The 24,287-nt window shown below is 44.8% G+C and overlaps 3 protein-coding genes across 3 annotated transcripts in view; 2 read left to right on the top strand and 1 right to left on the bottom strand.

The window, feature by feature from the left end:
- Positions 1-432: 432 nt before the first annotated feature.
- Positions 433-11,430, bottom strand: LOC311121681 (solute carrier family 66 member 2-like; the record flags this gene model as incomplete). Its single annotated transcript, XM_084196139.1, has 5 exons — positions 11,146-11,430; positions 10,578-10,854; positions 10,299-10,432; positions 9,546-9,762; positions 433-607 (listed from the first exon to the last, which is right to left on the bottom strand). Exons 2-5 carry the CDS (start codon positions 10,796-10,798, stop codon positions 433-435), a joined length of 747 nt encoding a protein of 248 aa, XP_084052265.1. The 5' UTR covers positions 10,799-10,854; positions 11,146-11,430.
- A 514-nt stretch (positions 11,431-11,944) lies between these two features.
- Positions 11,945-19,296, top strand: LOC311121682 (heat shock factor-binding protein 1-like). The gene is made up of 4 exons (XM_084196140.1): positions 11,945-12,092; positions 12,685-12,751; positions 13,185-13,308; positions 18,912-19,296. Exons 1-3 carry the CDS (start codon positions 12,045-12,047, stop codon positions 13,304-13,306), a joined length of 237 nt encoding a protein of 78 aa, XP_084052266.1. The 5' UTR covers positions 11,945-12,044; the 3' UTR covers positions 13,307-13,308; positions 18,912-19,296.
- Positions 19,297-20,380: 1,084 nt separating this feature from the next.
- The window catches only part of LOC311121683 (histone-lysine N-methyltransferase KMT5B-like), a 33,223-nt gene continuing 29,316 nt past the window's right edge, over positions 20,381-24,287 (top strand). The window contains exon 1 of the mRNA XM_084196141.1: positions 20,381-20,537. The gene's annotated coding sequence lies outside the window, so the exon portion shown is untranslated. The remainder of the gene's footprint in view (positions 20,538-24,287) is intronic.

Raw genomic sequence — 24,287 nt, 5'->3', positions numbered from 1 at the left:
ATAGCTAGGGTTAGCTAGGGATAGCTAGGGATAGCTAAGGTTAGCTAGGGATAGCTAGGGATAGCTAGGGATAGCTAGGGTTAGTTAGGGTTAGCTATGGATAGCTAGGGTTAGCTAGGGTTAGCTACGGATAGCTAGGGTTAGCTAGGGATAGCTAGGTTAGCTAGGGTTAGCTAGGGATAGCTAGGGATAGCTAGGGTTAGCTACGGATAGCTAGGGTTAGCTAGGGTTAGCTAGGGTTAGCTAGGGATAGCTAGGGTTAGCTAGGGTTAGCTAGGGATAGCTAGGGTTAGCTAGGGATAGCTAGGTTAGCTAGGGTTAGCTAGGGTTAGCTAGGGATAGCTAGGGATAGCTAGGGTTAGCTAGGGTTAGCTAGGGTTAGCTAGGGTTAGCTAGGGATAGCTAGGGTTAGCTAGGGATAGCTAGGGATAGCTAGGCCAGTTTGTCCCAGGAGTCTTGGCTGTAGAGACACACTTGATAGAGGATCGCCATGTCCACCAGTACCTGAGCCAGCCCACATAACAGGAACTGGAGCGGGCTCTCCTTCAGGGTGAAGTAGGCCGTCTTGAAGCTGTCCCCGGCCATCCACAGCAGGACCATGTTCACACTGATGGGAGAAAACATGTCAATAAGAAACATGACCATCACTTTGAATGACACAGTCACTGAGAAGAGGAAACATCGTGCTGCGACTGTTTCCCTCCAGGTGAATCTTGCACCTCAACTTTTAGATCGGTTTGAGCACCGTATTTTTACTGAAGACGTATTTATTGATCATTCATTGTTAAATAGGTCACCACTGACAGGTGTCTGAGGCAGCCCAACCTGGCCCTATAGTCTTATGACACCCAGAAGGTTTATAGGCCAGGCTGCCACAAATATGCCTCCGCAACAGGCGTCACTTCTGCCCAACAGGGTGCAACTGCAGCCGCCCGCAATTCGGGGTGTTCCTGCATGTGGGCATTCCTGCATCTGCAAGAAAGCCACTCCCCCTCCCCTCCTCCCGAGCACTCCATTGGTTCCTGCATGAACGCCCCCCCCCTCGAGCATCCCACTGGTTCCTACAGGAACGCCCCCCCAGTCGAGCAGGACATCTTCATGGTTGTGTGTGACACTGTTGAATGTGGGTCAAAAGGGAAATACAAGTATTATCTGAGTTTTTCGCCCCAGCCTGCTGTGTACCAGAGTCCTCCTTGCTAGCTAGCGGGGGGCCCCAGCCTGCTGTGTACCGGAGTCCTCCTTGCTAGCTAGCGGGGGGCCCCAGCCTGCTGTGTACCGGAGTCCTCCTTGCTAGCTAGCTAGAGGCCCCAGCCTGCTGTGTACCGGAGTCCTCCTTGCTAGCTAGCGGGAGGCCCCAGCCTGCTGTGTACCGGAGTCCTCCTTGCTAGCTAGCGGGGGGCCCCAGCCTGCTGTGTACCGGAGTCCTCCTTGCTAGCTAGCGGGAGGCCCCAGCCTACTGTGTACCGGAGTCCTCCTTGCTAGCTAGCGGGGGGCCCCAGCCTGCTGTGTACCGGAGTCCTCCTTGCTAGCTAGCGGGGGGCCCCAGCCTGCTGTGTACCGGAGTCCTCCTTGCTAGCTAGCGGAGGGCCCCAGCCTGCTGTGTACCGGAGTCCTCCTTGCTAGCTAGCGGGAGGCTCCAGCCTGCTGTGTACCGGAGTCCTCCTTGCTAGCTAGCTAGAGGCCCCAGCCTGCTGTGTACCGGAGTCCTCCTTGCTAGCTAGCTAGAGGCCCCAGCCTGCTGTGTATCAGAGTCCTCCTTGCTAGCTAGCGGGGGGGCCCCAGCCTGCTGTGTACCGGAGTCCTCCTTGCTAGCTAGCGGGGGGGCCCCAGCCTGCTGTGTACTGGAGTCCTCCTTGCTAGCTAGCGGGAAACAGGGGTAACACCGGTATACCGTGTCTTTCCATCTCGCCTGCCGAACACCTGCCCTCTCCGTCGTTAACAGAACTGCGGGAAAACCGTGCCCGACAGGCAGGGGCGAAAGACACTGTTTACCGGTCCCGCCTGCTGTGCTAGCGGGAGGCAGGGGCGACCGGTAAACAGTGTCCTTCGCCCCTGTCTGTCAAGCACGGTTTTCCCGCAGCACAGCAGGCGGGATGCTAGGACAGTTGGGGTCGAAACCGTGTGCTAGCCAACTAGCTAGCTTGGTAGTTCGCAACACCGTGTGCTAGCTTGCTAATTAGCTAGCTAGCACACGGTGCCGGCTCCCGCCTGCTGTGTACTGGAGTCCACTTTAGGACTAGCGAACAAAGCTAGCACACACAGTGTCCTTCGCCTCCGCCTGCCCTCGCCGTCTTTAACAGAACTGTCTTCAATAGTGTCCTTCGCCCCCGCCTGCCGAACACCTGCCCTTGCCGTCTTTAACAGAACTGTCTTCAACAGTGTCCTTCGCCCCCCACCTGCCGAACACCTGCCCTCTCCGTCGTTAACAGAACTGCGGGAAAACCGTGCCCGACAGGCAGGGGCGAAGGACACTGTTTACCGGTCGCCCCCACATCCCGCTAGCACAGCAGGCGGGATGCTAGGGAAATTGGGGTCGAAACCGTGTGCTAGCCAACTAGCTAGCTTGCTAGTTCGCAACACTGTGTGCTAGCTTGCTAATTAGCTAGCTAGCACACGGTGCTGGCTCCCGCCTGCTGTGTACCGAAGTCCTCTTTAGGACTAGCGAGCGAAGCTAGCACACACAGTGTCCTTCGCCTCCGCCTGACCTCGCCGTCTTTAACAGATCTGTCTTCAACAGTGTCCTTCGCCCCCACCTGCCGAACACCTGACCTCGCCGTCTTTAACAGAACTCTCTTCAACAGTGTCCTTTGCCCCCGACAGGCAGGGACGAAGGACACTGTCTACCGGTGTGTACTAGCTATAGCTAGCTACAGTGGGGAAAAAAAGTATTTAGTCAGCCACCAATTGTGCAAGTTCTCCCACTTAAAAAGATGAGAGAGGCCTGTAATTTTCATCATAGGTACACGTCAACTATGACAGACAAATTGAGAAGAAAAAAATCCAGAAAATCACATTGTAGGATTTTTTATGAATTTATTTGCAAATTATGGTGAAAAATAAGTATTTGGTCACCTACAAACAAGCAAGATTTCTGGCTCTCACTGACCTGTAACTTCTTCTTTAAGAGGCTCCTCTGTCCTCCACTCGTTACCTGTATTAATGGCACCTGTTTGAACTTGTTATCAGTATAAAAGACACCTGTCCACAACCTCAAACAGTCACACTCCAAACTCCACTATGGCCAAGACCAAAGAGCTGTCAAAGGACACCAGAAACAAAATTGTAGACCTGCACCAGGCTGGGAAGACTGAGTCTGCAATAGGTAAGCAGCTTGGTTTGAAGAAATCAACTGTGGGAGACATACAAGACCACTGATAATCTCCCTCGATCTGGGGCTCCACGCAAGATCTCACCCTGTGGGGTCAAAATGATCACAAGAACGGTGAGCAAAAATCCCAGAACCACACGGGGGGACCTAGTGAATGACCTGCAGAGAGCTGGGATCAAAGTAACAAAGCCTACCATCAGTAACACACTACGCCGCCAGGGACTCAAATCCTGCAGTGCCAGACGTGTCCCCCTGCTTAAGCCAGTACATGTCCAGGCCCGTCTGAAGTTTGCTAGAGTGCATTTGGATGATACAGAAGAGGATTGGGAGAATGTCATATGGTCAGATGAAACCAAAATATAACTTTTTGGTAAAAACTCAACTCGTCGTGTTTGGAGGACAAAGAATGCTGAGTTGCATCCAAAGAACACCATACCTACTGTGAAGCATGGGGGTGGAAACATCATGCTTTGGGGCTGTTTTTCTGCAAAGGGACCAGGACGACTGATCCGTGTAAAGGAAAGAATGAATGGGGCCATGTATCGTGAGATTTTGAGTGAAAACCTCCTTCCATCAGCAAGGGCATTGAAGATGAAACGTGGCTGGGTATTTCAGCATTGACAATGATCCCAAACACACCGCCCGGGCAACGAAGGAGTGGCTTCGTAAGAAGCATTTCAAGGTCCTGGAGTGGCCTAGCCAGTCTCCAGATCTCAACCCCATAGAAAATCTTTGGAGGGAGTTGAAAGTCAGTGTTGCCCAGCGACAGCCCCAAAACATCACTGCTCTAGAGGAGATCTGCATGGAGGAATGGGCCAAAATACCAGCAACAGTGTGTGAAAACCTTGTGAAGACTTACAGAAAACGTTTGACCTGTGTCATTGCCAACAAAGGGTATATAACAAAGTATTGAGAAACTTTTGTTATTGACCAAATACTTATTTTCCACCATAATTTGCAAATAAATTCATAAAAAATCCTACAATGTGATTTTCTGGATTATTTTTTCTCATTTTGTCTGTCATAATTTACGTGTACCTATGATGAAAATTACAGGCCTCTCTCATCTTTTTAAGTGGGAGAACTTGCACAATTGGTGGCTGACTAAATATTTTTTTCCCCCCTGTACCATTGTCGCCTACGCCTCTTCTTCTTCTTCTGTTGGGTTTATTGGCGGTTGGCATCCAGCATTACCGCCACCTACTGTAATGGAGCGCACCTGCCTCCCGGAGTCATAGCTTAAAAATGGACCAAATGAATGCAGGAACGCCCCGAATCGCGGGCTGCAGTTGCACCTTTCTCCCTCTGCCAAGCCACAAACTGGTATCTGCTTGGCATCTGTTCATGTAGCCTTATCTTTAATGATTATTTACCTTATCCAGTTTAAACAGAGGAGCACGGCTGACAGCCTCACATCACCGTGACCACAACTCTACAATGGATGTTGACTTAATAAAGCTTCTTCATGATCCTAACCAACACGTTTTGGAAGACAGCCTGGTGTCATCGGAGTATTATTAGGATGCATACCAAATGTCACCTTATTCCCTATATAGTGCGCTGTGTAGGTGCAGAGCGTTATATGTAGGGAACATGGTGCCATATGAGACAGAAATGTAGTTATTTTAGTAGGTTAGTGTGTCTCAGGGTACGGCTGGAACGTGTTTGGGAGGATAGCTCTCATCAGAGTGAACACTCATCAGCTTCACCTCGTGATGAGAAACACATTCAGCAACTATTTGCCTTTAAAAAAACACTTATTTCTTATCATAACCTAAACCGGGGACACCTTTTTGTTATAGAAAATTCATCAAGGACCCCCTCAATCAGAAAACAACTGATACAAGGACTATACTAGGAGTAAAACTCCAAGCATACAAGGAGTTGTACTGCTGCAGCTCATGGTCAAGTCTCAGGCCCTGGGAAAGGACATTTTAAAGGCCCCCCCCTCTTCGAATTGGAGAGAGAATTTTGTAGTTTTCATGTTAATTTCCTGCAATTCTACACATTTTGCCATGGGACAGAGAGAACATTTGCAGTTTTAAAGTTCATTTCCTGTAATTGTACAAATGTTTCCATGGGGCAAAGATAATTTTGCAGTTTTAAAGCTTAAATTACAGTACTAAACAAACATTTTAGGGAATACAAGAAGTAATGAGTTGAAAACTGGATAATTGACCTACTGTGGATTCCTGTGAGCCTCCCATGCCCCATTGTGCATCCAAGAGTAGCCTATATTATACAGTGGGGGGAAAAAAAGTATTTAGTCAGCCACCAATTGTGCAAGTTCTCCCACTTAAAAAGATGAGAGAGGCCTGTAATTTTCATCATAGGTACACGTCAACTATGACAGACAAATTGAGAAAAGAATTTCCAGAAAATCACATTGTAGGATTTTTAATGATTTATTTGCAAATTATGGTGGAAAATAAGTATTTGGTCACCTACAAACAAGCAAGATTTCTGGCTCTCACAGACCTGTAACAACTTCTTTAAGAGGCTCCTCTGTCCTCCACTCGTTACCTGTATTAATGGCACCTGTTTGAACTTGTTATCAGTATAAAATACACCTGTCCACAACTTCAAACAGTCACACTCCAAACTCCACTATGGCCAAGACCAAAGAGCTGTCAAAAGACACCAGAAACAAAATTGTAGACCTGCACCAGGCTGGGAAGACTGAATATGCAATAGGTAAGCAGCTTGGTTTGAAGAAATCAACTGTGGGAGCAATTATTAGGAAATGGAAGACATACAAGACCACTGATAATCTCCCTCGATCTGGGGCTCCACGCAAGATCTCACCCCGTGGGGTCAAAATGATCACAAGAACAGTGAGCAAAAATCCCAGAACCACACGGGGGGACCTAGTAAATGACCTGCAGAGAGCTGGGACCAAAGTAACAAAGCCCACCATCAGTAACACACTACGCCGCCAGGGACTCAAATCCTGCAGTGCCAGACGTGTCCCCCTGCTTAAGCCAGTACATGTCCAGGCCCGTTTGAAGTTTGCGAGAGTGCATTTGGATGATCCAGAAGAGGATTGGGAGAATGTCATATGGTCAGATGAAACCAAAATATAACTTTTTGGTAAAAACTCAACTCGTCGTGTTTGGAGGACAAAGAATGCTGAGTTGCATCCAAAGAACACCATACCTACTGTGAAGCATGGGGGTGGAAACATCATGCTTTGGGGCTGTTTTTCTGCAAAGGGACCAGGACGACTGATCCGTGTAAAGGAAAGAATGAATGGGGCCATGTATCGTGAGATTTTGAGTGAAAACCTCCATCCATCAGCAAGGGCATTGAAGATGAAACGTGGCTGGGTCTTTCAGCATGACAATGATCCCAAACACACCGCCCGGGCAACGAAGGAGTGGCTTCGTAAGAAGCATTTCAAGGTCCTGGAGTGGCCTAGCCAGTCTCCAGATCTCAACCCCATAGAAAATCTTTGGAGGGAGTTGAAAATCCGTGTTGCCCAGCGACAGCCCCAATACATCACTGCTCTAGTGGAGATCTGCATGGAGGAATGGGCCAAAATACCAGCAACAGTGTGTGAAAACCTTGTGAAGACTTACAGAAAATGTTTGACCTGTGTCATTGCCAACAAAGGGTATATAACAAAGTATTGAGAAACTTTTGTTATTGAACAAATACTTATTTTCCACCATAATTTGCAAATAAATTCATTAAAAATCCTACAATGTGATTTTCTGGATTGTTCTTTCTCATTTTGTCTGTCATAGTTGACGTGTACCTATGATGAAAATTACAGGCCTCTCTCATCTTTTTAAGTGGGAGAACTTGCACAATTGGTGGCTGACTAAATACATTTTTTCCCCACTGTAGATGAATAATATATGATTGTATTGTATTGCTCCCTCTAAACTTGTTCCACGGAGCCCTTGTCCAAATTCATTTAAATCGGTTGTTGCTTGCAATTATTATTTATTTTTAAATGAAATTAAAGAAACACTTGTTTTTGTTTTCTAAATGTTCTGTGCATAAAACATAAAACTGTCACTGACATTCACACTTCTACTCAATACAACACATATTGATTTAACTTCACACTGTATAACAGAATACTGCATAGAATGGCTGATTTGCTCATATTTCCAAAGGCCTAGCTGTGATTTGGCTGGAGGAATGGGAGAAACACACACCACTCTCTGTCTCCCTCACTCTCAGAAACACACACCACTCTCTGTCTCCCTCACTCTCAGAAACACACACCACTCTCTGTCTCCCTCACTCTCAGAAACACACACCACTCTCTGTCTCCCTCACTCTCAGAAACACACGCCACTCTCTGTCTCCCTCACTCTCAGAAACACACACCACTCTCTGTCTCCCTCACTCTCAGAAACACACACCACTCTCCGTCTCCCTCACTCTCAGAAACACACACCACTCTCCGTCTCCCTCACTCTCAGAAACACACACCACTCTCCGTCTCCCTCACTCTCAGAAACACACACCACTCTCCGTCTCCCTCACTCTCAGAAACACACACCACTCTCCGTCTCCCTCACTCTCAGAAACACACACCACTCTCCGTCTCCCTCACTCTCAGAAACACACACCACTCTCCGTCTCCCTCACTCTCAGAAACACACACCACTCTCTGTCTCCCTCACTCTCAGAAACACACACACACAGTTAGCAGGTTGTTAGCTCGCTAGGTAACATGACTGAACATGACGTTGTTTGTTATCAAACCAAAAACGTTTGACCCGGGATTAAAACCGCCCGCGACATGGTTTGAGAAATAATATAAAATGCGCACGAAATCGCGCAGAAACAAAAGGTAGCTCCGGTAATATGAGTCTGATTTTTTTAGACAAGCCACTTTCTTTGCTGTGCTCCATTTTTCCTCTGGCACTCAGAGGCTGTGTGACAGGCTAGCGAACTTGCAATTGCAAAGCCTACTCAGACTGGCCTGTGCTCTAGGTTATACCAGGTGATTCAATTATACAATGTATCAACTTCGCTCGCTCTGCGCGCTGCTCCAATGTATACAAGTATCAACAGAACACTCATCAGGGTCTGCATCCCCGCTCGCCATCACGGCTAAATGATATTTTATAAACTGAGGGAGAAATAGATGAGCAGGAAGAGCAGATGGAGAGAAGCAGGTGAGTGATGGATGGAAGGGGAAGCAGGTGAGTGATGGATGGAAGGGGAAGCAGGTGAGTGATGGATGGAAGGGGAAGCAGGTGAGTGATGGATGGAAGGGGAAGCAGGTGAGTGATGGACGGAAGGGGAAGCAGATGAGTGATGGATGGAAGGGGAAGCAGGTGAGTGATGGCTGGAAGGGGAAGCAGGTTAGTGATGGATGGAAGGGGAAGCAGGTGAGTGATGGATGGAAGGGGAAGCAGGTGAGTGATGGATGGAAGGGGAAGCAGGTGAGTGATGGATGGAAGGGGAAGCAGGTGAGTGATGGATGGAAGGGGAAGCAGGTGAGTGATGGATGGAAGGGGAAGCAGGTGAGTGATGGCTGGAAGGGGAAGCAGGTGAGTGATGGCTGGAAGGGGAAGCAGGTGAGTGATGGCTGGAAGGGGAAGCAGGTGAGTGATGGCTGGAAGGGGAAGCAGGTGAGTGATGGCTGGAAGGGGAAGCAGGTGAGTGATGGATGGAAGGGGAAGCAGGTGAGTGATGGATGGAAGGGGAAGCAGGTGAGTGATGGATGGAAGGGGAAGCAGGTGAGTGATGGATGGAAGGGGAAGCAGGTGAGTGATGGATGGAAGGGGAAGCAGGTGAGTGATGGATGGAAGGGGAAGCAGGTTAGTGATGGATGGAAGGGGAAGTGGCTGGCTGATCACTGCTGCCACACGTTATATGCGCATGAAAAAAGTGGACATTATTGGACTTCCAAATTCAAGATATTAGTGGCTGCTGTTTAATTTTTAATTTTTTATAAAGAAACATTTTATAACAGCCGCCAGCTGGTTCTTTAGATCGGTAGGGCCAAAACATTTGGTAATGAATCATATGAAACGGTACGACGGTATTCTAAACTGTTGGTATCATAAGGTTTTGGTACTGTGATATTACCTGTGGTATCGGTATACCGTGCAACACTACCCTGCAGTTTGGGAACCCCTGACATAAACCACATTTTCTTCATTTTGGGGGGGGGGGCAAATAACTGTCATCCGAGTAGAACGGGTCAATTTTCTGAAGAAAATGTGTGTGTTTGCTTCCTCAGCCTCACCTCATGCCGGTGGTGGAGTGGTTGCGTTGGTTCTGGAGCAGCTGTGGCAGCCCCAGCATGGCCTCCACCAGCACAGCCAGGGAGCCCAGGGTCTCCACAAACAGAGAGGAGTCCAGGAGGAGAAGGGTGGTGAAGGCACAGGGCAGGGTGAAGGCCAACAGGAAGATGAGGTAGTCCTCGAAGCCGTCCCAGCTCCAGAAGAACCGGGGATCCAGATCTGATAGAGAGATAGAGATAGAGAGAGAGAGAGAGAGAGAGAGAGAGAGAGGCAGACAGAAGAGAAGAGAGAGAAAGAGAGAAGAGAAGAGAGAGAGAGGGAGGGAGAAAGAGAGAAGAGAGAGCGAGAGAGAGAGAGAGAGGGAGGGAGAAAGAGAGAAGAGAGAAGAGAAGAGAGAGAGAAGAGAAGAGAGAGAGAGGGAGGGAGAAAGAGAGAGCGAGAGAGAGAACATAATGGAGGGTATTGTTTCTTCTTTTTACCTCTCCAATATCTCCCTCTAGTGGTAAAACAATGGAACAGCTGCAGAGGTGGCTATGACTTTGGACGTTAGATGCTTGATAGATAGCTGTCTTATGGTTATTAAATGGTTTATAGATGCTTGATAGATAGCTGTCTTATGGTTATTAAATGGTTTATAGATGCTTGATAGATAGCTGTCTTATGGTTATTAAATGGTTGATAGATGCCAAAGCCTGGAGCCGAGTCTAGATGGTTGTTAGATAGTTATTCTATGGGAGCCATATGGTTGCTGTTACCTGTGATGTGGTGCTGTCTGGTGCTGATGCGGTTGGTGTTCTGGACAGAGCAGCAGAGGTTGAGCATCACCAGCATGGTGAGAATCATCACCACACTCTGCAGGACCAGAGTGACCTCAAACTGCTTCCCAAACCTGCAGGTGTGAAAACACACACGCAAGTGCACATACACACAGACAGACACAGAGGCAGACAGACACAGACAGACAGACAGACACATTAGAGGGGAAACTGACACTGCATTAACTCCAGGTAAGCCCCCCCCCAACACCCAAACACACTCGCCAGAAGAGGATGCGAAGGATGTTAGCGACCAGCAGAACCAGGCAGACGCGTGTAGAGAAGCCGTCTGTGTTCTTGGTCCGGAGGATCTGCTGGTACTGTGGGGCGTAGGGCAGAGCCCCTCCAACCACCATCACACAGGACGCCAGCCAGCCCAGAGAGGCCCACAGGGTCCCCACATCTCCCTCCTCATCACCCAGACCCAGTCTGCTGTCCATGGCTCTCACAACTCATGGGACACCACAGCACAGCTTTCCACCAGTAGGCTCTGATCCTATGCACCGAACATAATGTCAGACTTTAGTTCCGTTAGTTAAATTGTGCATATAGACGTGTCATGTGAAGTAGGCCCTAAATAGCATCTGTAAGCTTTTGTTGTTGCTTTGTTCTTTTTCCCCCACCCCTCTTTTTTTTTTTTTACTTCAAATCAGTCAGACAGTAAACTGTAACCAATTTTAAAACAATAAAACCTATTTCAAAGTTGAAACTTCTGCTGAGCTCTTAGTCTGGCATGAATGACAAATCAACACGAGGAGAGAAATAAAACGGACTTTAGCCAACCTACCTAATTGATAGGGAGGCTTTTGTTCATCAAGGCCAGGATAAGATAAAGGCAGTGTTGAGTGAATTCAACCGGCAGAAAATAATATGAATGGCGATTAAATGTGCGTTTCATCAACCAAATCGAGGAGGATGCAGTTTCCTTTCAAATAGATATTTCCTACTAAATGCTTGTTCACCATGCATCATGTTCCGAGTTCTGCTCTATTTCTACCAAATACTCGATAATATTGTTGCATTAATTTATAAAGCATATTAAAAACGCTTCTAATACCGTTTGCTTGTTTCCGGTTTTGGAAAACTCGCGAGATTTAGCATGCGCATGCTTCACTTTTTACCGGTTGGGGGTCTGTAGCTAGTCAGTGAGGGATTCGATTAATCTGCTCGGGCGCCCGTTTATGCGTATTTTGCACCGGCTGGAAGTTGATTGCGTTCGATTTGGAACCGGGCTGCCCAATGGGCATGAGCCAGGTGTCATGCTCTGACCGTCCGACGGCGAAGTCGGCTCAAAACAAACGTTTGGTAATCAAGCACGTGTAGTAATTAGTAAGATTGTGTTTTTCCATGTGATTGCTTTTGATAAAAACGCTTTATCTGCCATCCCAATGAAAACTAGTTTGAAAATTCAAACATGTATTTTATTGGAAAAATATATGTTGTATGTTTCTGGACGATGCACCATGCCGCCTTGTTGACAACATGTCCAAGTGGTGCAGATTACTGTCCGATTTGTGACGAACGCTTCTCCCTCCCCGCTTTCGCCCGATGAGGTGACTGGCCATCGTAAAATAACTCCCTCAGTCATTGACGGTTGTTTCGCTTCGCCTGCAGAGAAGGAAGAAAGACGTCTCTGACTAACCCGCGGTGGTCTCTATCGTACAGCAGCGCCACGAATTTAGTGCAATGTCAGAGATCCAGGATCCGAAATCTGTACAGGACCTGACTGGGGTGGTGAGTCTTATTACCTAGCTAGCTAGCTAACGTTTCCAAATCCTTGCCATATCCTATCCGACTTGAAAACCGTCCGCAGAACAGGCTAGCGTTAGCTAACTTAACTACCAGCAGGCTGGCTAACGTTATCTAAAGTTCTGCTATAACATATTTTTTTCCCCATTCGTTTTTGTAGCTTATCAAACAGTAACTTCCCAGAATGAAATAGTTGCAGTCGAAAATTCTGTTTAGTTACATTACCTTTGTTTTAATCCTGTTTAGCTAGCTAGCTACAGCTATTATTCTTGAAATGGAACTGGAATTAGCTAACTTGCTATCTAACTAAATGTAATTGTGTTCCGACATGTACATTTTACATTTTTGTTTGTTGGGGACAAACTGCAAGTCTCCATGGTTTCCATGGTATCAGCGGTGGAGGCAGCACCCTGTTGAGTAGGCATCGGAAGCAGCTTAACGCCCACAAAGTTCAGTAGTATACATGCATGCACCACGATTCTGCAATGCTACAGGATAGAAACGTGTCTGCCCACACATTGCAACAAACAGTAGTGACAAAATGTTCTGTCCACCTCTCCTCTCTCCTTCTCTGCAGGTCCAGACACTGCTGCAGCAGATGCAGGATAAATTCCAGACCATGTCAGACCAGATCATTGGAAGAAATATCCTGCCTTCACAATTTCAATGCTATTTTTCTATGGTTCAATCAAAGACAGACTTTAAGAATGACACAGTTTTACGTTACAATTTAATTTGATTTCTCATAGCCTCATCTAATGATATCAATGATTGCATGGTTTGATCATTCAGATACATGTAATGCACTCAATCCTGGCAGTCTTGTCAGCCGGTTTGAAGCAATTGTGTAAAATAATCAATCACATTTTTATTTGTCACATGCTTCGTAAACAACAGGTGTAGACTAACAGTGAAATGTACAACTTTTGCTAACATTTCAAAAATACAGAACTGTAAAAAGCAGACAGATTGGGTCAAAGGAATTGGTACTACATAGTTCTATGGATGGGAGTTAGGGATATCTTGTATACTAGGCATGGTACCTGAATGTTGTTCCCACTTCCTTGACGAGAGTACTCGATGAGATGAGTGGCCGCATCGATGACCTGGAGAAGAACATTGGTGACCTGATGACCCAGGCTGGGGTGGAGGAGATGGAGGCAGAGAACAAGGTCAAGGAGGAACAGGGCTCTGCTTAAAGGTAATCAACATGGAGTCCACTGAGCATTCTGCTTGTGTTTGTCATCTATAGATCCCTGTGTGTGTCTGTGTGTTGAAAGGGTTTTCCCAATGAAACTGTCCAATATTTGTCAACAACACTGTATGTTTTCAGATTGTAACTACTGGAGCCTGAACGATATGTTTTTTTTGGGGCCCGATACCGATTTTTGGGGGCAAAACTTACCGATGCCGATTATACTGTTTTAGAGTGGGAAAATGAAAGTCTCATCTTTCTACACTGAATTCTCATAAATATCCATTCAAAAGAGCAATTGTCCAATAACTATGCCTCAAACGTTGATTTCATACATTGTGACATTAATGACATCATGAGAATGGCCGCAGGTGTTCAGATTAGCGTGAGATTACCTTTTTCATCCTATTTATTCAATATTGGTTATCGGTAGAATTATCATCCGATACCGATATAGCGGTAAAAGGTCAATATCGGTGATAGTATTGGTATCCCTTGACTTATTCCACAGTTTGTGTTACAGCCTGAATTCAAAATGGATTCAGTTGATTGTTTTTTCTCTCACCCATCTACACACAATACCCCATAATGACAAAGTGAAAACATGTTTTTAGACATTTTGCGAATATATTGAAAATGATATACAGAAATCTAATTTACATACAGTGCCTTCGGAAAGTATTCAGACCCCTTGACTTTTTCCACATTTTGTTACATTACAGCCTTATTATAAATTGATTATTACCCATAATGACAAAGCAAAAACAGGTTTTTTTAGAATTATTTTGGTAATTTATAAAAAGTTTTAAAAAACTGAAATTACATTTACGTAAGTATTCAGACCTTTTACTCAGTACTTTGTTGAAGCACCTTTGACAGCGTTTACATTATCGATTCTTCTTGGGTATGACACTACAAGCTTGGCACACCTGTATTTGGGGAGTTTCTCCCATTCTTCTCTGCAGATCCTTTCAAGCTCTGTCAGGTTGGATGTGGAGCGTTGCTGCACAGCTATTTTCAGGTCTCTCCAGAGATGTTCGATCAGGTTGAAGTCTGGGCTCTTGCTGGGCCACTCAAGGACATTGAGACTGGTCCCGAAGCCACTCCTGTGTTGTCACGCCTACTTAGGGTCGTTGTCCTGTTGGAAGGTGAACCTTCGCCCCAATCTGAGGACCTAAGCACTCTGGAGCAGGTTTTCCTCAAGGATCTCTCTGTATTTTGCTCTGTTCATCTTTGACTCGATCCTGACTAGTCTCCCAGTACCTGCCGCTGAAAAACATCCCCACAGCATGATGCTGCCACCACTATGCTTCACCGTAGGGATGGTGCCAGGTTTCCTCCAGACGTGAGGCATTCAGGCCAAAGAGTTCAATCTTGGTTTCATCAGACCAGAGAATCTTGTTTCTTATGGTCCGAGAGTCTTTAGCTGCCTTTTGGCAAACTCCAAGCGGGCTGTCATGTGCCTTTTACTGAGGAGTGGACTTTTACCACCCAAAATGACTGCGTTTTTGTCTTTTGAGCTTCTAATCATGAAATCTATGCAGCCTACTCAATCACTTTTTATAGCTACTGTTTACAGGCCTCCTGGGCCGTATACAGAGTTCCTCACTGAGTTCCCTAAATTTCTATCGGACCTTGTAGTCATGGCATATAATATTCAAATTTTTGATGATTTTAATATTCACATGGAAAAGTCCACAGACCCACTCCAAAAGGCTTTTGGAGCCATCATCGACTCAGTGGGTTTTGTCCAACATGTCTCCGGACCTACTCATTGCCACAGTCATATCCTGGGTTCTAGTTTTGTCCCGTGGAATAAATATTGTGGATCTAAATGTTTTTCCTCATAACCCTGCAATCGCAACAAATGATCTGCTCAGACCCCAACCAAGGACCATCAAAAGCCATGCTATAAATTCTCGGACAACCCAAAGATTCCTAGAGGCCCTTCCAGACTCCCTCCACCTACTCAAGGACGTCAGAATACAGAAATCAGTTAACGACCTAACTGAGGATCTAAATGTAACCTTGCGTAATACCCTAGATGCAGTCGCACCCCTAAAAACAAAAAACATTTGTCACAAGAAACTAGCTCCCTGGTATACAGAAAATACCTGAGCCCTGAAGCAAGCCTCCAAAAAAATTGGAACGGAAATGGCGCTCCACCAAACTGGATGTCTTTTTATACTAGCTTGGAAAGACAGTACAGAGCAATATCGAAGAGCCCTCACTGCTGCTCGATCATCCTATTTTTTTCCAACCTAATTGAGGAGAATAAGAACAATCCAAAATGTCTATTTCATACTGTCACAGAGCAAACTAAAAAGCTGCATTCCCCAAGAGAGGATGCCTTTCACTTCAGCAGTGATGAATTCATGAACTTCTTCGACGAAAAGATCATGATCATTGGAAAGCAAATTGCGGACTCCTCTTTTGAATCTGCGTATTTCTCCAAAGCTCAGCTGTCCTGAGTCTGCACAAAACTGCCAGGACCTAGGATCAATGGAGACACTCAAGTTTTTTTTATCCTATATCTCTTGACACATTCATGAAAAATAATGTGTATATATAGATAATAAATAATGCCTCAACCTTGAAGCTGCATACTGGACCCTATTCCAACTAAACTACTGAAAGAGCTACTTCCTGTGCTTGCCCCTCCTATGTTGAAGATAATAAATGTCTTCCTATCCACTGGATGTGAACCAAACTCACCTAAAAGTGGCAGTAACAAAGCCTCTCTTGAAAAAGCCAAACCTTGACCCAGAAAATGTTTTTTTTTAACTATCGGCCTATATCGAATCGCTCATTCCTCTCAAAAGTTTTTTGAAAAAGCTGTTGTGCAGCAACTCACTGCCTTCCTGAAGACAAAAAATGTACACGAAACGCTTCAGTCTTGTTTTAGACCCCATCATAACACTGAGACCGCACTCGTGAAGGTGGTAAATTACCTTTTTAATGGCGTCAGACCAAGGCTCTGCATCTGTCATCGTGCTCCTAGACCTTAGTGCTGCCATTGACGCCATCGATCACCGCATTCTTTTAAGAGAGATTGGAAACCCTAATTGGTCTACACAGACAAGTTCTTGCCTGGTTTAGATCGTATCTGTTGGAAATATATCAGTTTGTCTCTGTGGATGGTTTGTTCCTCAACGTTCCGTTTTAGGACCACTATTGTTTTCACTATATATTTTACCTCTTGGTGATGTCATTTGGTAACACAATGTTAACTTTCATTGCTATGCGGACGACACACAGCTGTACATTTCGATGAAACGTGGTGAAGCCCCAACATTGCCTACCCTGGAAGCCTGTGTTTCAGACAAAAGGAAATGGATGGCGGCAAATGTTTTACTTTTAAACTCGGACAAAACAGAGATGCTAGTTCTAGGTCCCAAGAAACAGAGATATTCTGTTGGATCTGACAATTAATCTTGATGGTTGTACAGTCGTCAGAAAAAAAAAACTGAAGGACCTCGGCGGGACTCTGGACCCTGATCTCTCTCTTGACGAACATATGAAGACTATTTTAAGGACAGCCTTTTTCCATCTTCGTAACGTTGCAAAAATCAGAAACGTTTTGTCCAAAAATGATGCAGAAAAGCTAATCCATGCTTTTGTCACTACTAGATTAGACTACTGCAATGCTCTACTCTCCGGCTACCTGGATAAAGCACTAAATAAACTTCAGTTAGCGCTAAACACGGGCTGCTTGATCATATTACTCCAGTGCTAGCCTCTCTACACTGCCTTCCTGTTAAGGCTAGGGCTGATTTCAAGGTTTTACTGCTAACCTACAAAGCATTACATGGGCTTGCTCCTACCTATCTCTCCGATTTGGTCCTGCCGTACATACCTACACGTACGCTACGGTCACAAGACGCAGGCCTCCTTATTGTCCCTAGAATTTCTAAGCAAACAGCTGGAGGCAGGGCTTTCTCCTATAGAGCTCAATTTTTATGGAATGGTCTGCCTGTCCATGTGAGGAGACGCAGACTCGGTCTCGACCTTTTAAGTCTTTACTGAAGACTCCTCTCTTCAGTAGGTCCTATGATTGAGTGTAGTCTGGCCCAGGGGTGCGAAGGTGAACGGAAAGGCACTGGAGCGACAAACCGTCCTTGCTGTCTCTGCCTGGCCGATTCCTTTCTCTCCATTGGGATTCTCTGCCTCTGACCCTATTACGGGGGGCTGAGTCACTGGCTTACTGGTGCTTTCCATGCCATCCCTAGGAGGGGTGCATCACTTGAGTGGATTGAGTCACTGATGTGATCTTCCTGTCCGGTTTGTCGCTCCCTCTGGCTCGTGTAGTGGAGGAGATCTTCGTGGGCTATACTCAGCCTTGTCTCAGGGTAGTAGGTTGGTGGTCTGTTGATATCCCTCTGGTGGTGTGGGGGCTGTGCTTTGGCAAAGTGGGTGGGGTTGTATTCTGCCTGGTTGGCCCTGTCCGGGGGTATCGTTGGACGGGGCCACAGTGTCTCCCCCCCCTGTCTCAGCCTCCAGTATCTATGCTGCAATAGTCTATGTGCCGGGGGGGCTCGGGTCAGTCTGTTATATCTGGTGTTATTCTCCTGTCTTATCCAGTGTCCTGTGTGAATTTAAGTATGCTCCCTCTAATTCTCCCTCTCTCCCTCCCCTCCCGGAGGACCTGAGCCCTAGGACCATGCCTCAGGACTACCTGGCCTGATGACTCGTAGCTGTCCCCAGTCCACCTGGTCGTGCTGCTGCTTCAGTTTCCACTCTTCTGCCTGCAGCTATGGAACCCTGACCTGTTCACCGGACATGCTACCTTGTCCTGACCTGCTGTTTTCAACTCTCTCTCTCTCTACCACACCTGCTATTTCAACCTCTAAATGCCCGGCTATGAAAAGCCAAGTGATATTTACACCTGATGTACTGACCTGTTGCAGCCTCTACAACCACTGTGATTATTATTTGACCCTGCTGGTCATCTATGAACGCTTGAACATCTTGGAGAAAAATCTGGCCTTAATGGCCATGTACTGTTATAATCTCAACCTGGCACAGCCAGAAGGGGACTGGCCACCCCTCAGAGCCTGGTTCCTCTCTAGGTTTCTTCCTTGATTTCTGCCTTTCTAGGAAGTTTTTCCTGGCCACCGTGCTTCTACATCTGCATTGCTTGAGGTTTGGGGGTTTAGGCTGGGTTTCTGTATAGCACTTTGTGACATCTGCTGATGTAAAAAGGGCTTTATAAATAAAATGTGATTGATTGAAGGACCCCAAGCATACAGCCAAAGCAACGCTGGAATGGCTTCAGAACAAGAATGTGAAAGTCCTTGAGTGGCCCAGCCAAAGCCCAGACTTGAATCCCATTTAAAATATGTGGGAAAACTTGAAGATTGCTGTTCACCGCCGCTCCCCATCTAACTTAACAGACCTTGAGAAAAAAATTAATGTAATCCATTTTGAATTCAGGCTGTAACACAACCAAATGTTGAATACTTTCTGAAGGCACTGTATCGGTCGGGCTCTAGTGATTACTTTTTTTCAATTTATGGTGGTAGGGATAGTAGCCTAATTTTAGGGCTTTTATCTTTGTGATTTGAAAGATATCTGGATAATTTAACATATCCTCTTCTTTCCACCCCCAGGTTGCCAAGTAACAGGATGGTGGTGACTGAAAGGGCAACAGACAGTTTTTCAAGAGTATTGTGTATATATGTTTTGTTTTTTATTTATTACAGTATTTTGATTTGCTGTGTATGTAACATGTTTTATATTTACGGTCATATTAACTCTTGTAATAATGTTGTCTTTACGTTTTTGAATTAAGATTTTACTTAATTTGAGACACTAACCTGAATAATGGCTCACTCAGGTGACTCACTGGGCCAGTAACTGATTATGTCAACTAGCCAATTGAACATCAAGAATATTTCAACACAAAACATTTTACTGCTTTTCAAATGTCCTAAAATGTTGTGTGCTAAGATTTCTTTACTTTCCGTCTTTTCACAATAAACCAGGGCTTGCGTACACTTTGGTCCTCTTCTCTCATACAGGTTGAAAACGGCAGTGCCTCGATGGACATGAGTTGTGCACAAAATGTGAATATTTTTTGCAAGGCACTGTATATTTACCTATTTTCAAAGATGCTGTGAATATCTCTGAATAAAATGCCCCTCGAAGGCTATAATGCTCTGGTTTAGCAACGGTTCAAAAGCAGTGAACACGCTCATCCACCATAATCAAGGAGTAGGGTTTTAAAAATGTAACCGAGCGAAGCGTGAAGTGGAAATGCATACTTTATTCCAACGTTTCAATCGGAAGGTCAGTGTGTGTGTGACACGTTGCAAACCGGTATATGTTACAAATGTGTCATTACATTAACTACCATGGAATTCCCAAAGTTTGGGCACTGATATACACTGTCAAATAAGAAAGAACAACAACCCTGAAATATCTTGCTTCGTTTGAAAACTTCGTGGCAGAATGTCTTGCAAGTCCACCAGGATGGAGCAATTCACCCATTCTTAGCCAAATCGGCCCAGCTGTGTGTGTGTGTGTGTGAGAGAGAGAGAGATAGAACTTCTTACAGCTGATAGTGTTAGCTTTTTATGCTAGCATGTATGGATTTAACTACAACTACCTTACAACCATAGCTACCGCACATCAACTTGTGCCATAGATAGGTCGACCGGTAAACCGGTCTCTGAACAACTGTTGAAATTATACTTGAAAAGAGTAGTGTGAGAGTCAATGTAGTATTGCCGTCCAGAACAGTCCCTTGTGCTCAACTGGCTATCTTTATGCAGGCACGATATGTGCTGCTCTTCTCTTGCTTTCTATCTGAGTGGGACTGCAGAAGAGTGTAGATCCTATCAGCTGTCGTTCAATCCTTAGGAAGCGTTTTTAGTGGTTTGTTTATGCACCACTACTTTTGTGTACATCCGATTATTTTTTTTACAAAGTAAGGAATTAATGGCTTTTTATTTCTCGAAAGCATCAGTTAACTTAATTTCAGTGTAAAAACGACTTAATGTCTGTTTAATCCTAAACTATTGGACAGAATGGCTGGAGTATTCCTTGGGTCTATTTCTTCTGGATGGCAGTGCTGCGCCTTTCTCCTCGCTCCTGTGCTAGCCGCCATCTTGAATTTTAATGTTCATTTCTGAAATGTTTTGTTTCCGACGATATTTTCGGTTACAGTGTCGTGCCAATTCTGGACTTTTTGAAGGATTATCTAATGTTCCTGCTCATCCTGGAATACATATTTAGTGAGTATTTACGTTATTTGTTTAGTCGTGATGGTCGTTGCAAGACATCCTGACACTTTTCTATGGGTGATTTTTTTTCTTTTTTGAGAACGTACCTAGCTTACAACTGTGCAGTTTTGTAGCTAGCTAGCTACTGTAACGTTAGCCAGATAATGTAGCTAGATAGCGCGCTATTAAAAATGCAAACTCGGTTATGATAGCAAGTTAACTAATTATAAAGAAAATGATGAGATATCGATAAGGTAGCCAGTTTGTCTGAACTAGCGTTAGTGATACTAGCTAGCTAGCAAACCTCGATTATTGGGCCTGGGCGAGTATTTGTCTCTGTTGCTTTCAAAACAGTTAGCTATGTGTTTACCGTACATTGTTTGTATATTGAAGGGAGGTTTATTTACGCTCGACTTTGTATTGAAAATAACGTACCACTAGCTATATTGTGTCAGTACCTATCTAACTTGTAGTTAACTAGTAGGTACAAAGCTAGCTTACTTTAGCTAGTCAACATGCGGGTTTTACTTACTGTTATTAACATTAGCTAACTAGCTAGCTAACGTCACTTAACCCTGTAACTTACGACCAATGCATTGAAACGAATGTTAGCATAGTGCCGGTGAGTGAGATGTGTATGTCAACTTTCTGTAAATGGTCAGTCGCTTTCAAGTTAGCCAATATTTGTTAAGCTAATGGACCACCTACATAGCTATGTAACATCGTTAACCGTTCTGTAATGTAACGTTACACCCTCTCTGACAGGCAACTAGGCTATATTAACGGCGAGTTGGCTATCATCAGGCCCCTGTTTGAAATGCAAAGTTGGCTAACATTTATCAGTGGTGTCCTTCCGGGTTCCTCGTTGAACGCTTTTCGCAAAACAGTCAACTAGCTAACTAACGTTAACTCGTGCATGATGTGGTAACGTTTCTGACTGATCTACCTAATGGAGGGTACCCTCAGAATGAGGTGTTGCACTAATTTGCCAGCTGGTTTTTGACAAGGCCCTATCAGTACGACCACTGTGTTGTTGTTAGCTAGCTAGCTGGCTAATGCACAGTACTGCCGTAGCTAGTTAGCTAGCAACACTCCACCGGGGCGTATTGCTAGTGTTTCAGGGTGTAACTAGCTCAAGAAGTGTTAGCCATCCATCGTTCCATAAAATAAATGCATGGCTTCTATTGCCCCTTAGTTTAACTTCCGATCAATATTTAATTATAATGTGTTATCTGGCTGCTAAATAAGACATCATCACGCACGTCTCATACGAACGTCAGCTAAAGCGGCTTCCCTCACTCGACCACTAAGGGGCGCTGCAGGTAAAATCAGAATCTGATGATTCTACACCATTTTAGATTATTATATAGATTTTTTGGGGGGGGAACTCAGTCGTGGTATCAATTTACTGTTGAGAGTTAGAATAATAAAAAATAAATCATATTTTATTTGTCACATGCTTCGTAAACAACAGGTGTAGACTAACAGTGATGTTAACTTATAGCCATTCCCAACAATGAAGAGAGAAAAATAATAGTAGGACAAGTAGAACAGATTTTTTTTCTAACAAGGAACCACTTTACAAAATAAAATGCATTGCTATCTTTCTTCCCGTAGAGCATCAGACAATGTAGGTCTCAAAATACAGCACTGCCCCTTTAAGGCTCTCCTGGAGGTTGGTTGGCCACCCTTGGTAGGCTATGAAATATTGCAATGTTAGAATTACAACCAAATAATTTTTTTATTTTTCTAAAATAATACCCTCCAGGGCTCGAAATTAAGGGTGTCCCGTTGTCCCTGGGACGATAAGTTATATGTCTAGGACGGTTCAAAACAGACTTTGGGACAGTTCTGGGAAGACAGATCCAAAGTTCATACGACCACTGCACATCAAAAATTTACAAAGCAATGAGACTGATGCAACCGATCAGTCCGTTTTTAAAGCTTAAAACGTTGATTGTTTTTTTCCCTCTAATATTATACGTTCAGCAATGCTCACATGGCTGTAGGCTATGCGCGAATGTTCCAAAATGCGGAAAACGCTGTTCTCAAAAGTTTCATGTGACAGAAAATTAAGAAAGAGGGGAGATCTAAAGATGCATCAACTATCATGGGTTACTATTATGACTGGGGTTGTGCCTTTGGCTGCTGGACAATAAAATAAAGTTGATTTTGAAAACCAATAGATAATGTGAGAAATGCTGGTTTCAATGGCATATGAAGTGTTTTTAACTATGCAAAACACTTATTATTAAAGCTCTTATTAAGTTTAAGTTTATGGGTAAATTTAAAGTTTTATGGTCGAATAGTTTCAAAATGCTGACCGCCTCCGCTCAGATTCAAGGTGGGTGATGTGCGGTGCGCAACAGGCATTGTCCTTCGCTCTCCGGTCTTGTGACCATTTGATCCGAATGAACCGTGCCTCGAGTATGTCAACAAAATCTAGCCTTTAAAAGTTAATTATCCTTCATTTTATTTATCAAACATGACTAGCATTTAACCTATATTTATGTAATTAAAAGTGTGTCATTAAAGATTGACTACATTTTGTGGCGCCGCCCTCATGTCAGCATCGGTTTGGACATGAGGCTGTATGCATATTGCCTACACTTTGAGATGTTGGCTTTGACATGTTGGCTTTTTTTATTTACAGTGCATTCGGAAAGTATTCAGACCCCTTCCCTTCCACATTTTTGTTACGTTACAGCCTTATTCTAAAATGGATTAAATAATTCCCCCCCCCTCATCAATCTACACACAATACCCCATAATGACAAAGCGAAAACAGGTTTTGCAAATGTATTAAAAATAAAAAACGTATTTACATAAGTATTCAGACCCTTTGCTATGAGACTCGAAATTGAGCTTAGGTGCATCCTGTTTCCATTGATCATCCATGAGCTGTTTCTACAACTTGATTGGAGTCCACCTGTGGTCAATTCATTTGATTGGACATGATTTGGAAAGGCACACACCTGTCTATATAAGGTCCCACAGTTGACAGTGCATGTCAGAGGAAAAACCAAGCCATAAGGTAAAAGGAATTGTCCGTAGAGCTCTGAGACAGGATTGTGTCGAGGCACAGATCTGGGGAAGGGTACCAAAACATTTCTGCAGCATTGAAGGTCCCCAAGAACACAGTGGCCTCCATTCTTAAATGGAAGAAGTTTGGAACCACCAATACTTTTCCTAGAGCTGGCCGCCCGGCCAAACTGAGCAATCGGGAGAGAAGGGCCTTGGTCAGGGAGGTGACCAAGAACCCGATGGTCACTCTGACAGAGCTCCAGAGTTCCTCTGTGGAGATGGGAGAACCTTCCAGAAGGACAATCAACCCCATCAAACATGTCTGGGGAGACCTGAAAATAGCTGTGCAGCAACGCTCCCCATCCAACCTGACAGAGCTTGAGAGGATCTTCAGAGAAGAATGGGAGAAACTCCCCAAATACAAGTGTGCCAAGCTTGTAGCGTCATACCCAAGAAGAATGGAGGCTGTAATCGCTGCCAAAGGTGCTTCAACAAAGTACTTAGTAAAGGGTCTGAATACTTATGTCAATTTCAGTTTTGTATTTTTTTATAAATGTGCAAAAAACGTTTTGTTTTGTCATTATAGGGTATTGTGTGTAGATTGATGAGGGGAAAAAACGATTTAATCCATTTTTAGAATAAGGCTGTAACGTAACAACATTTGGGGACAAAATTATGGGGTCTGAATACTTTCCGAATGCACTGTAGGTAGGGGTAAAGTAACTAGGCAACAGGATG

Source organism: Coregonus lavaretus, assembly GCF_964263955.1.
Source record: "Coregonus lavaretus genome assembly, contig: HAP1_SCAFFOLD_2827, whole genome shotgun sequence".
Taxonomy (NCBI): Eukaryota; Metazoa; Chordata; class Actinopteri; order Salmoniformes; family Salmonidae; genus Coregonus; species Coregonus lavaretus.
The sequence above is the reverse complement of the archived record's forward strand: the minus strand, read 5'-3'. Positions and strand labels throughout refer to the sequence as shown.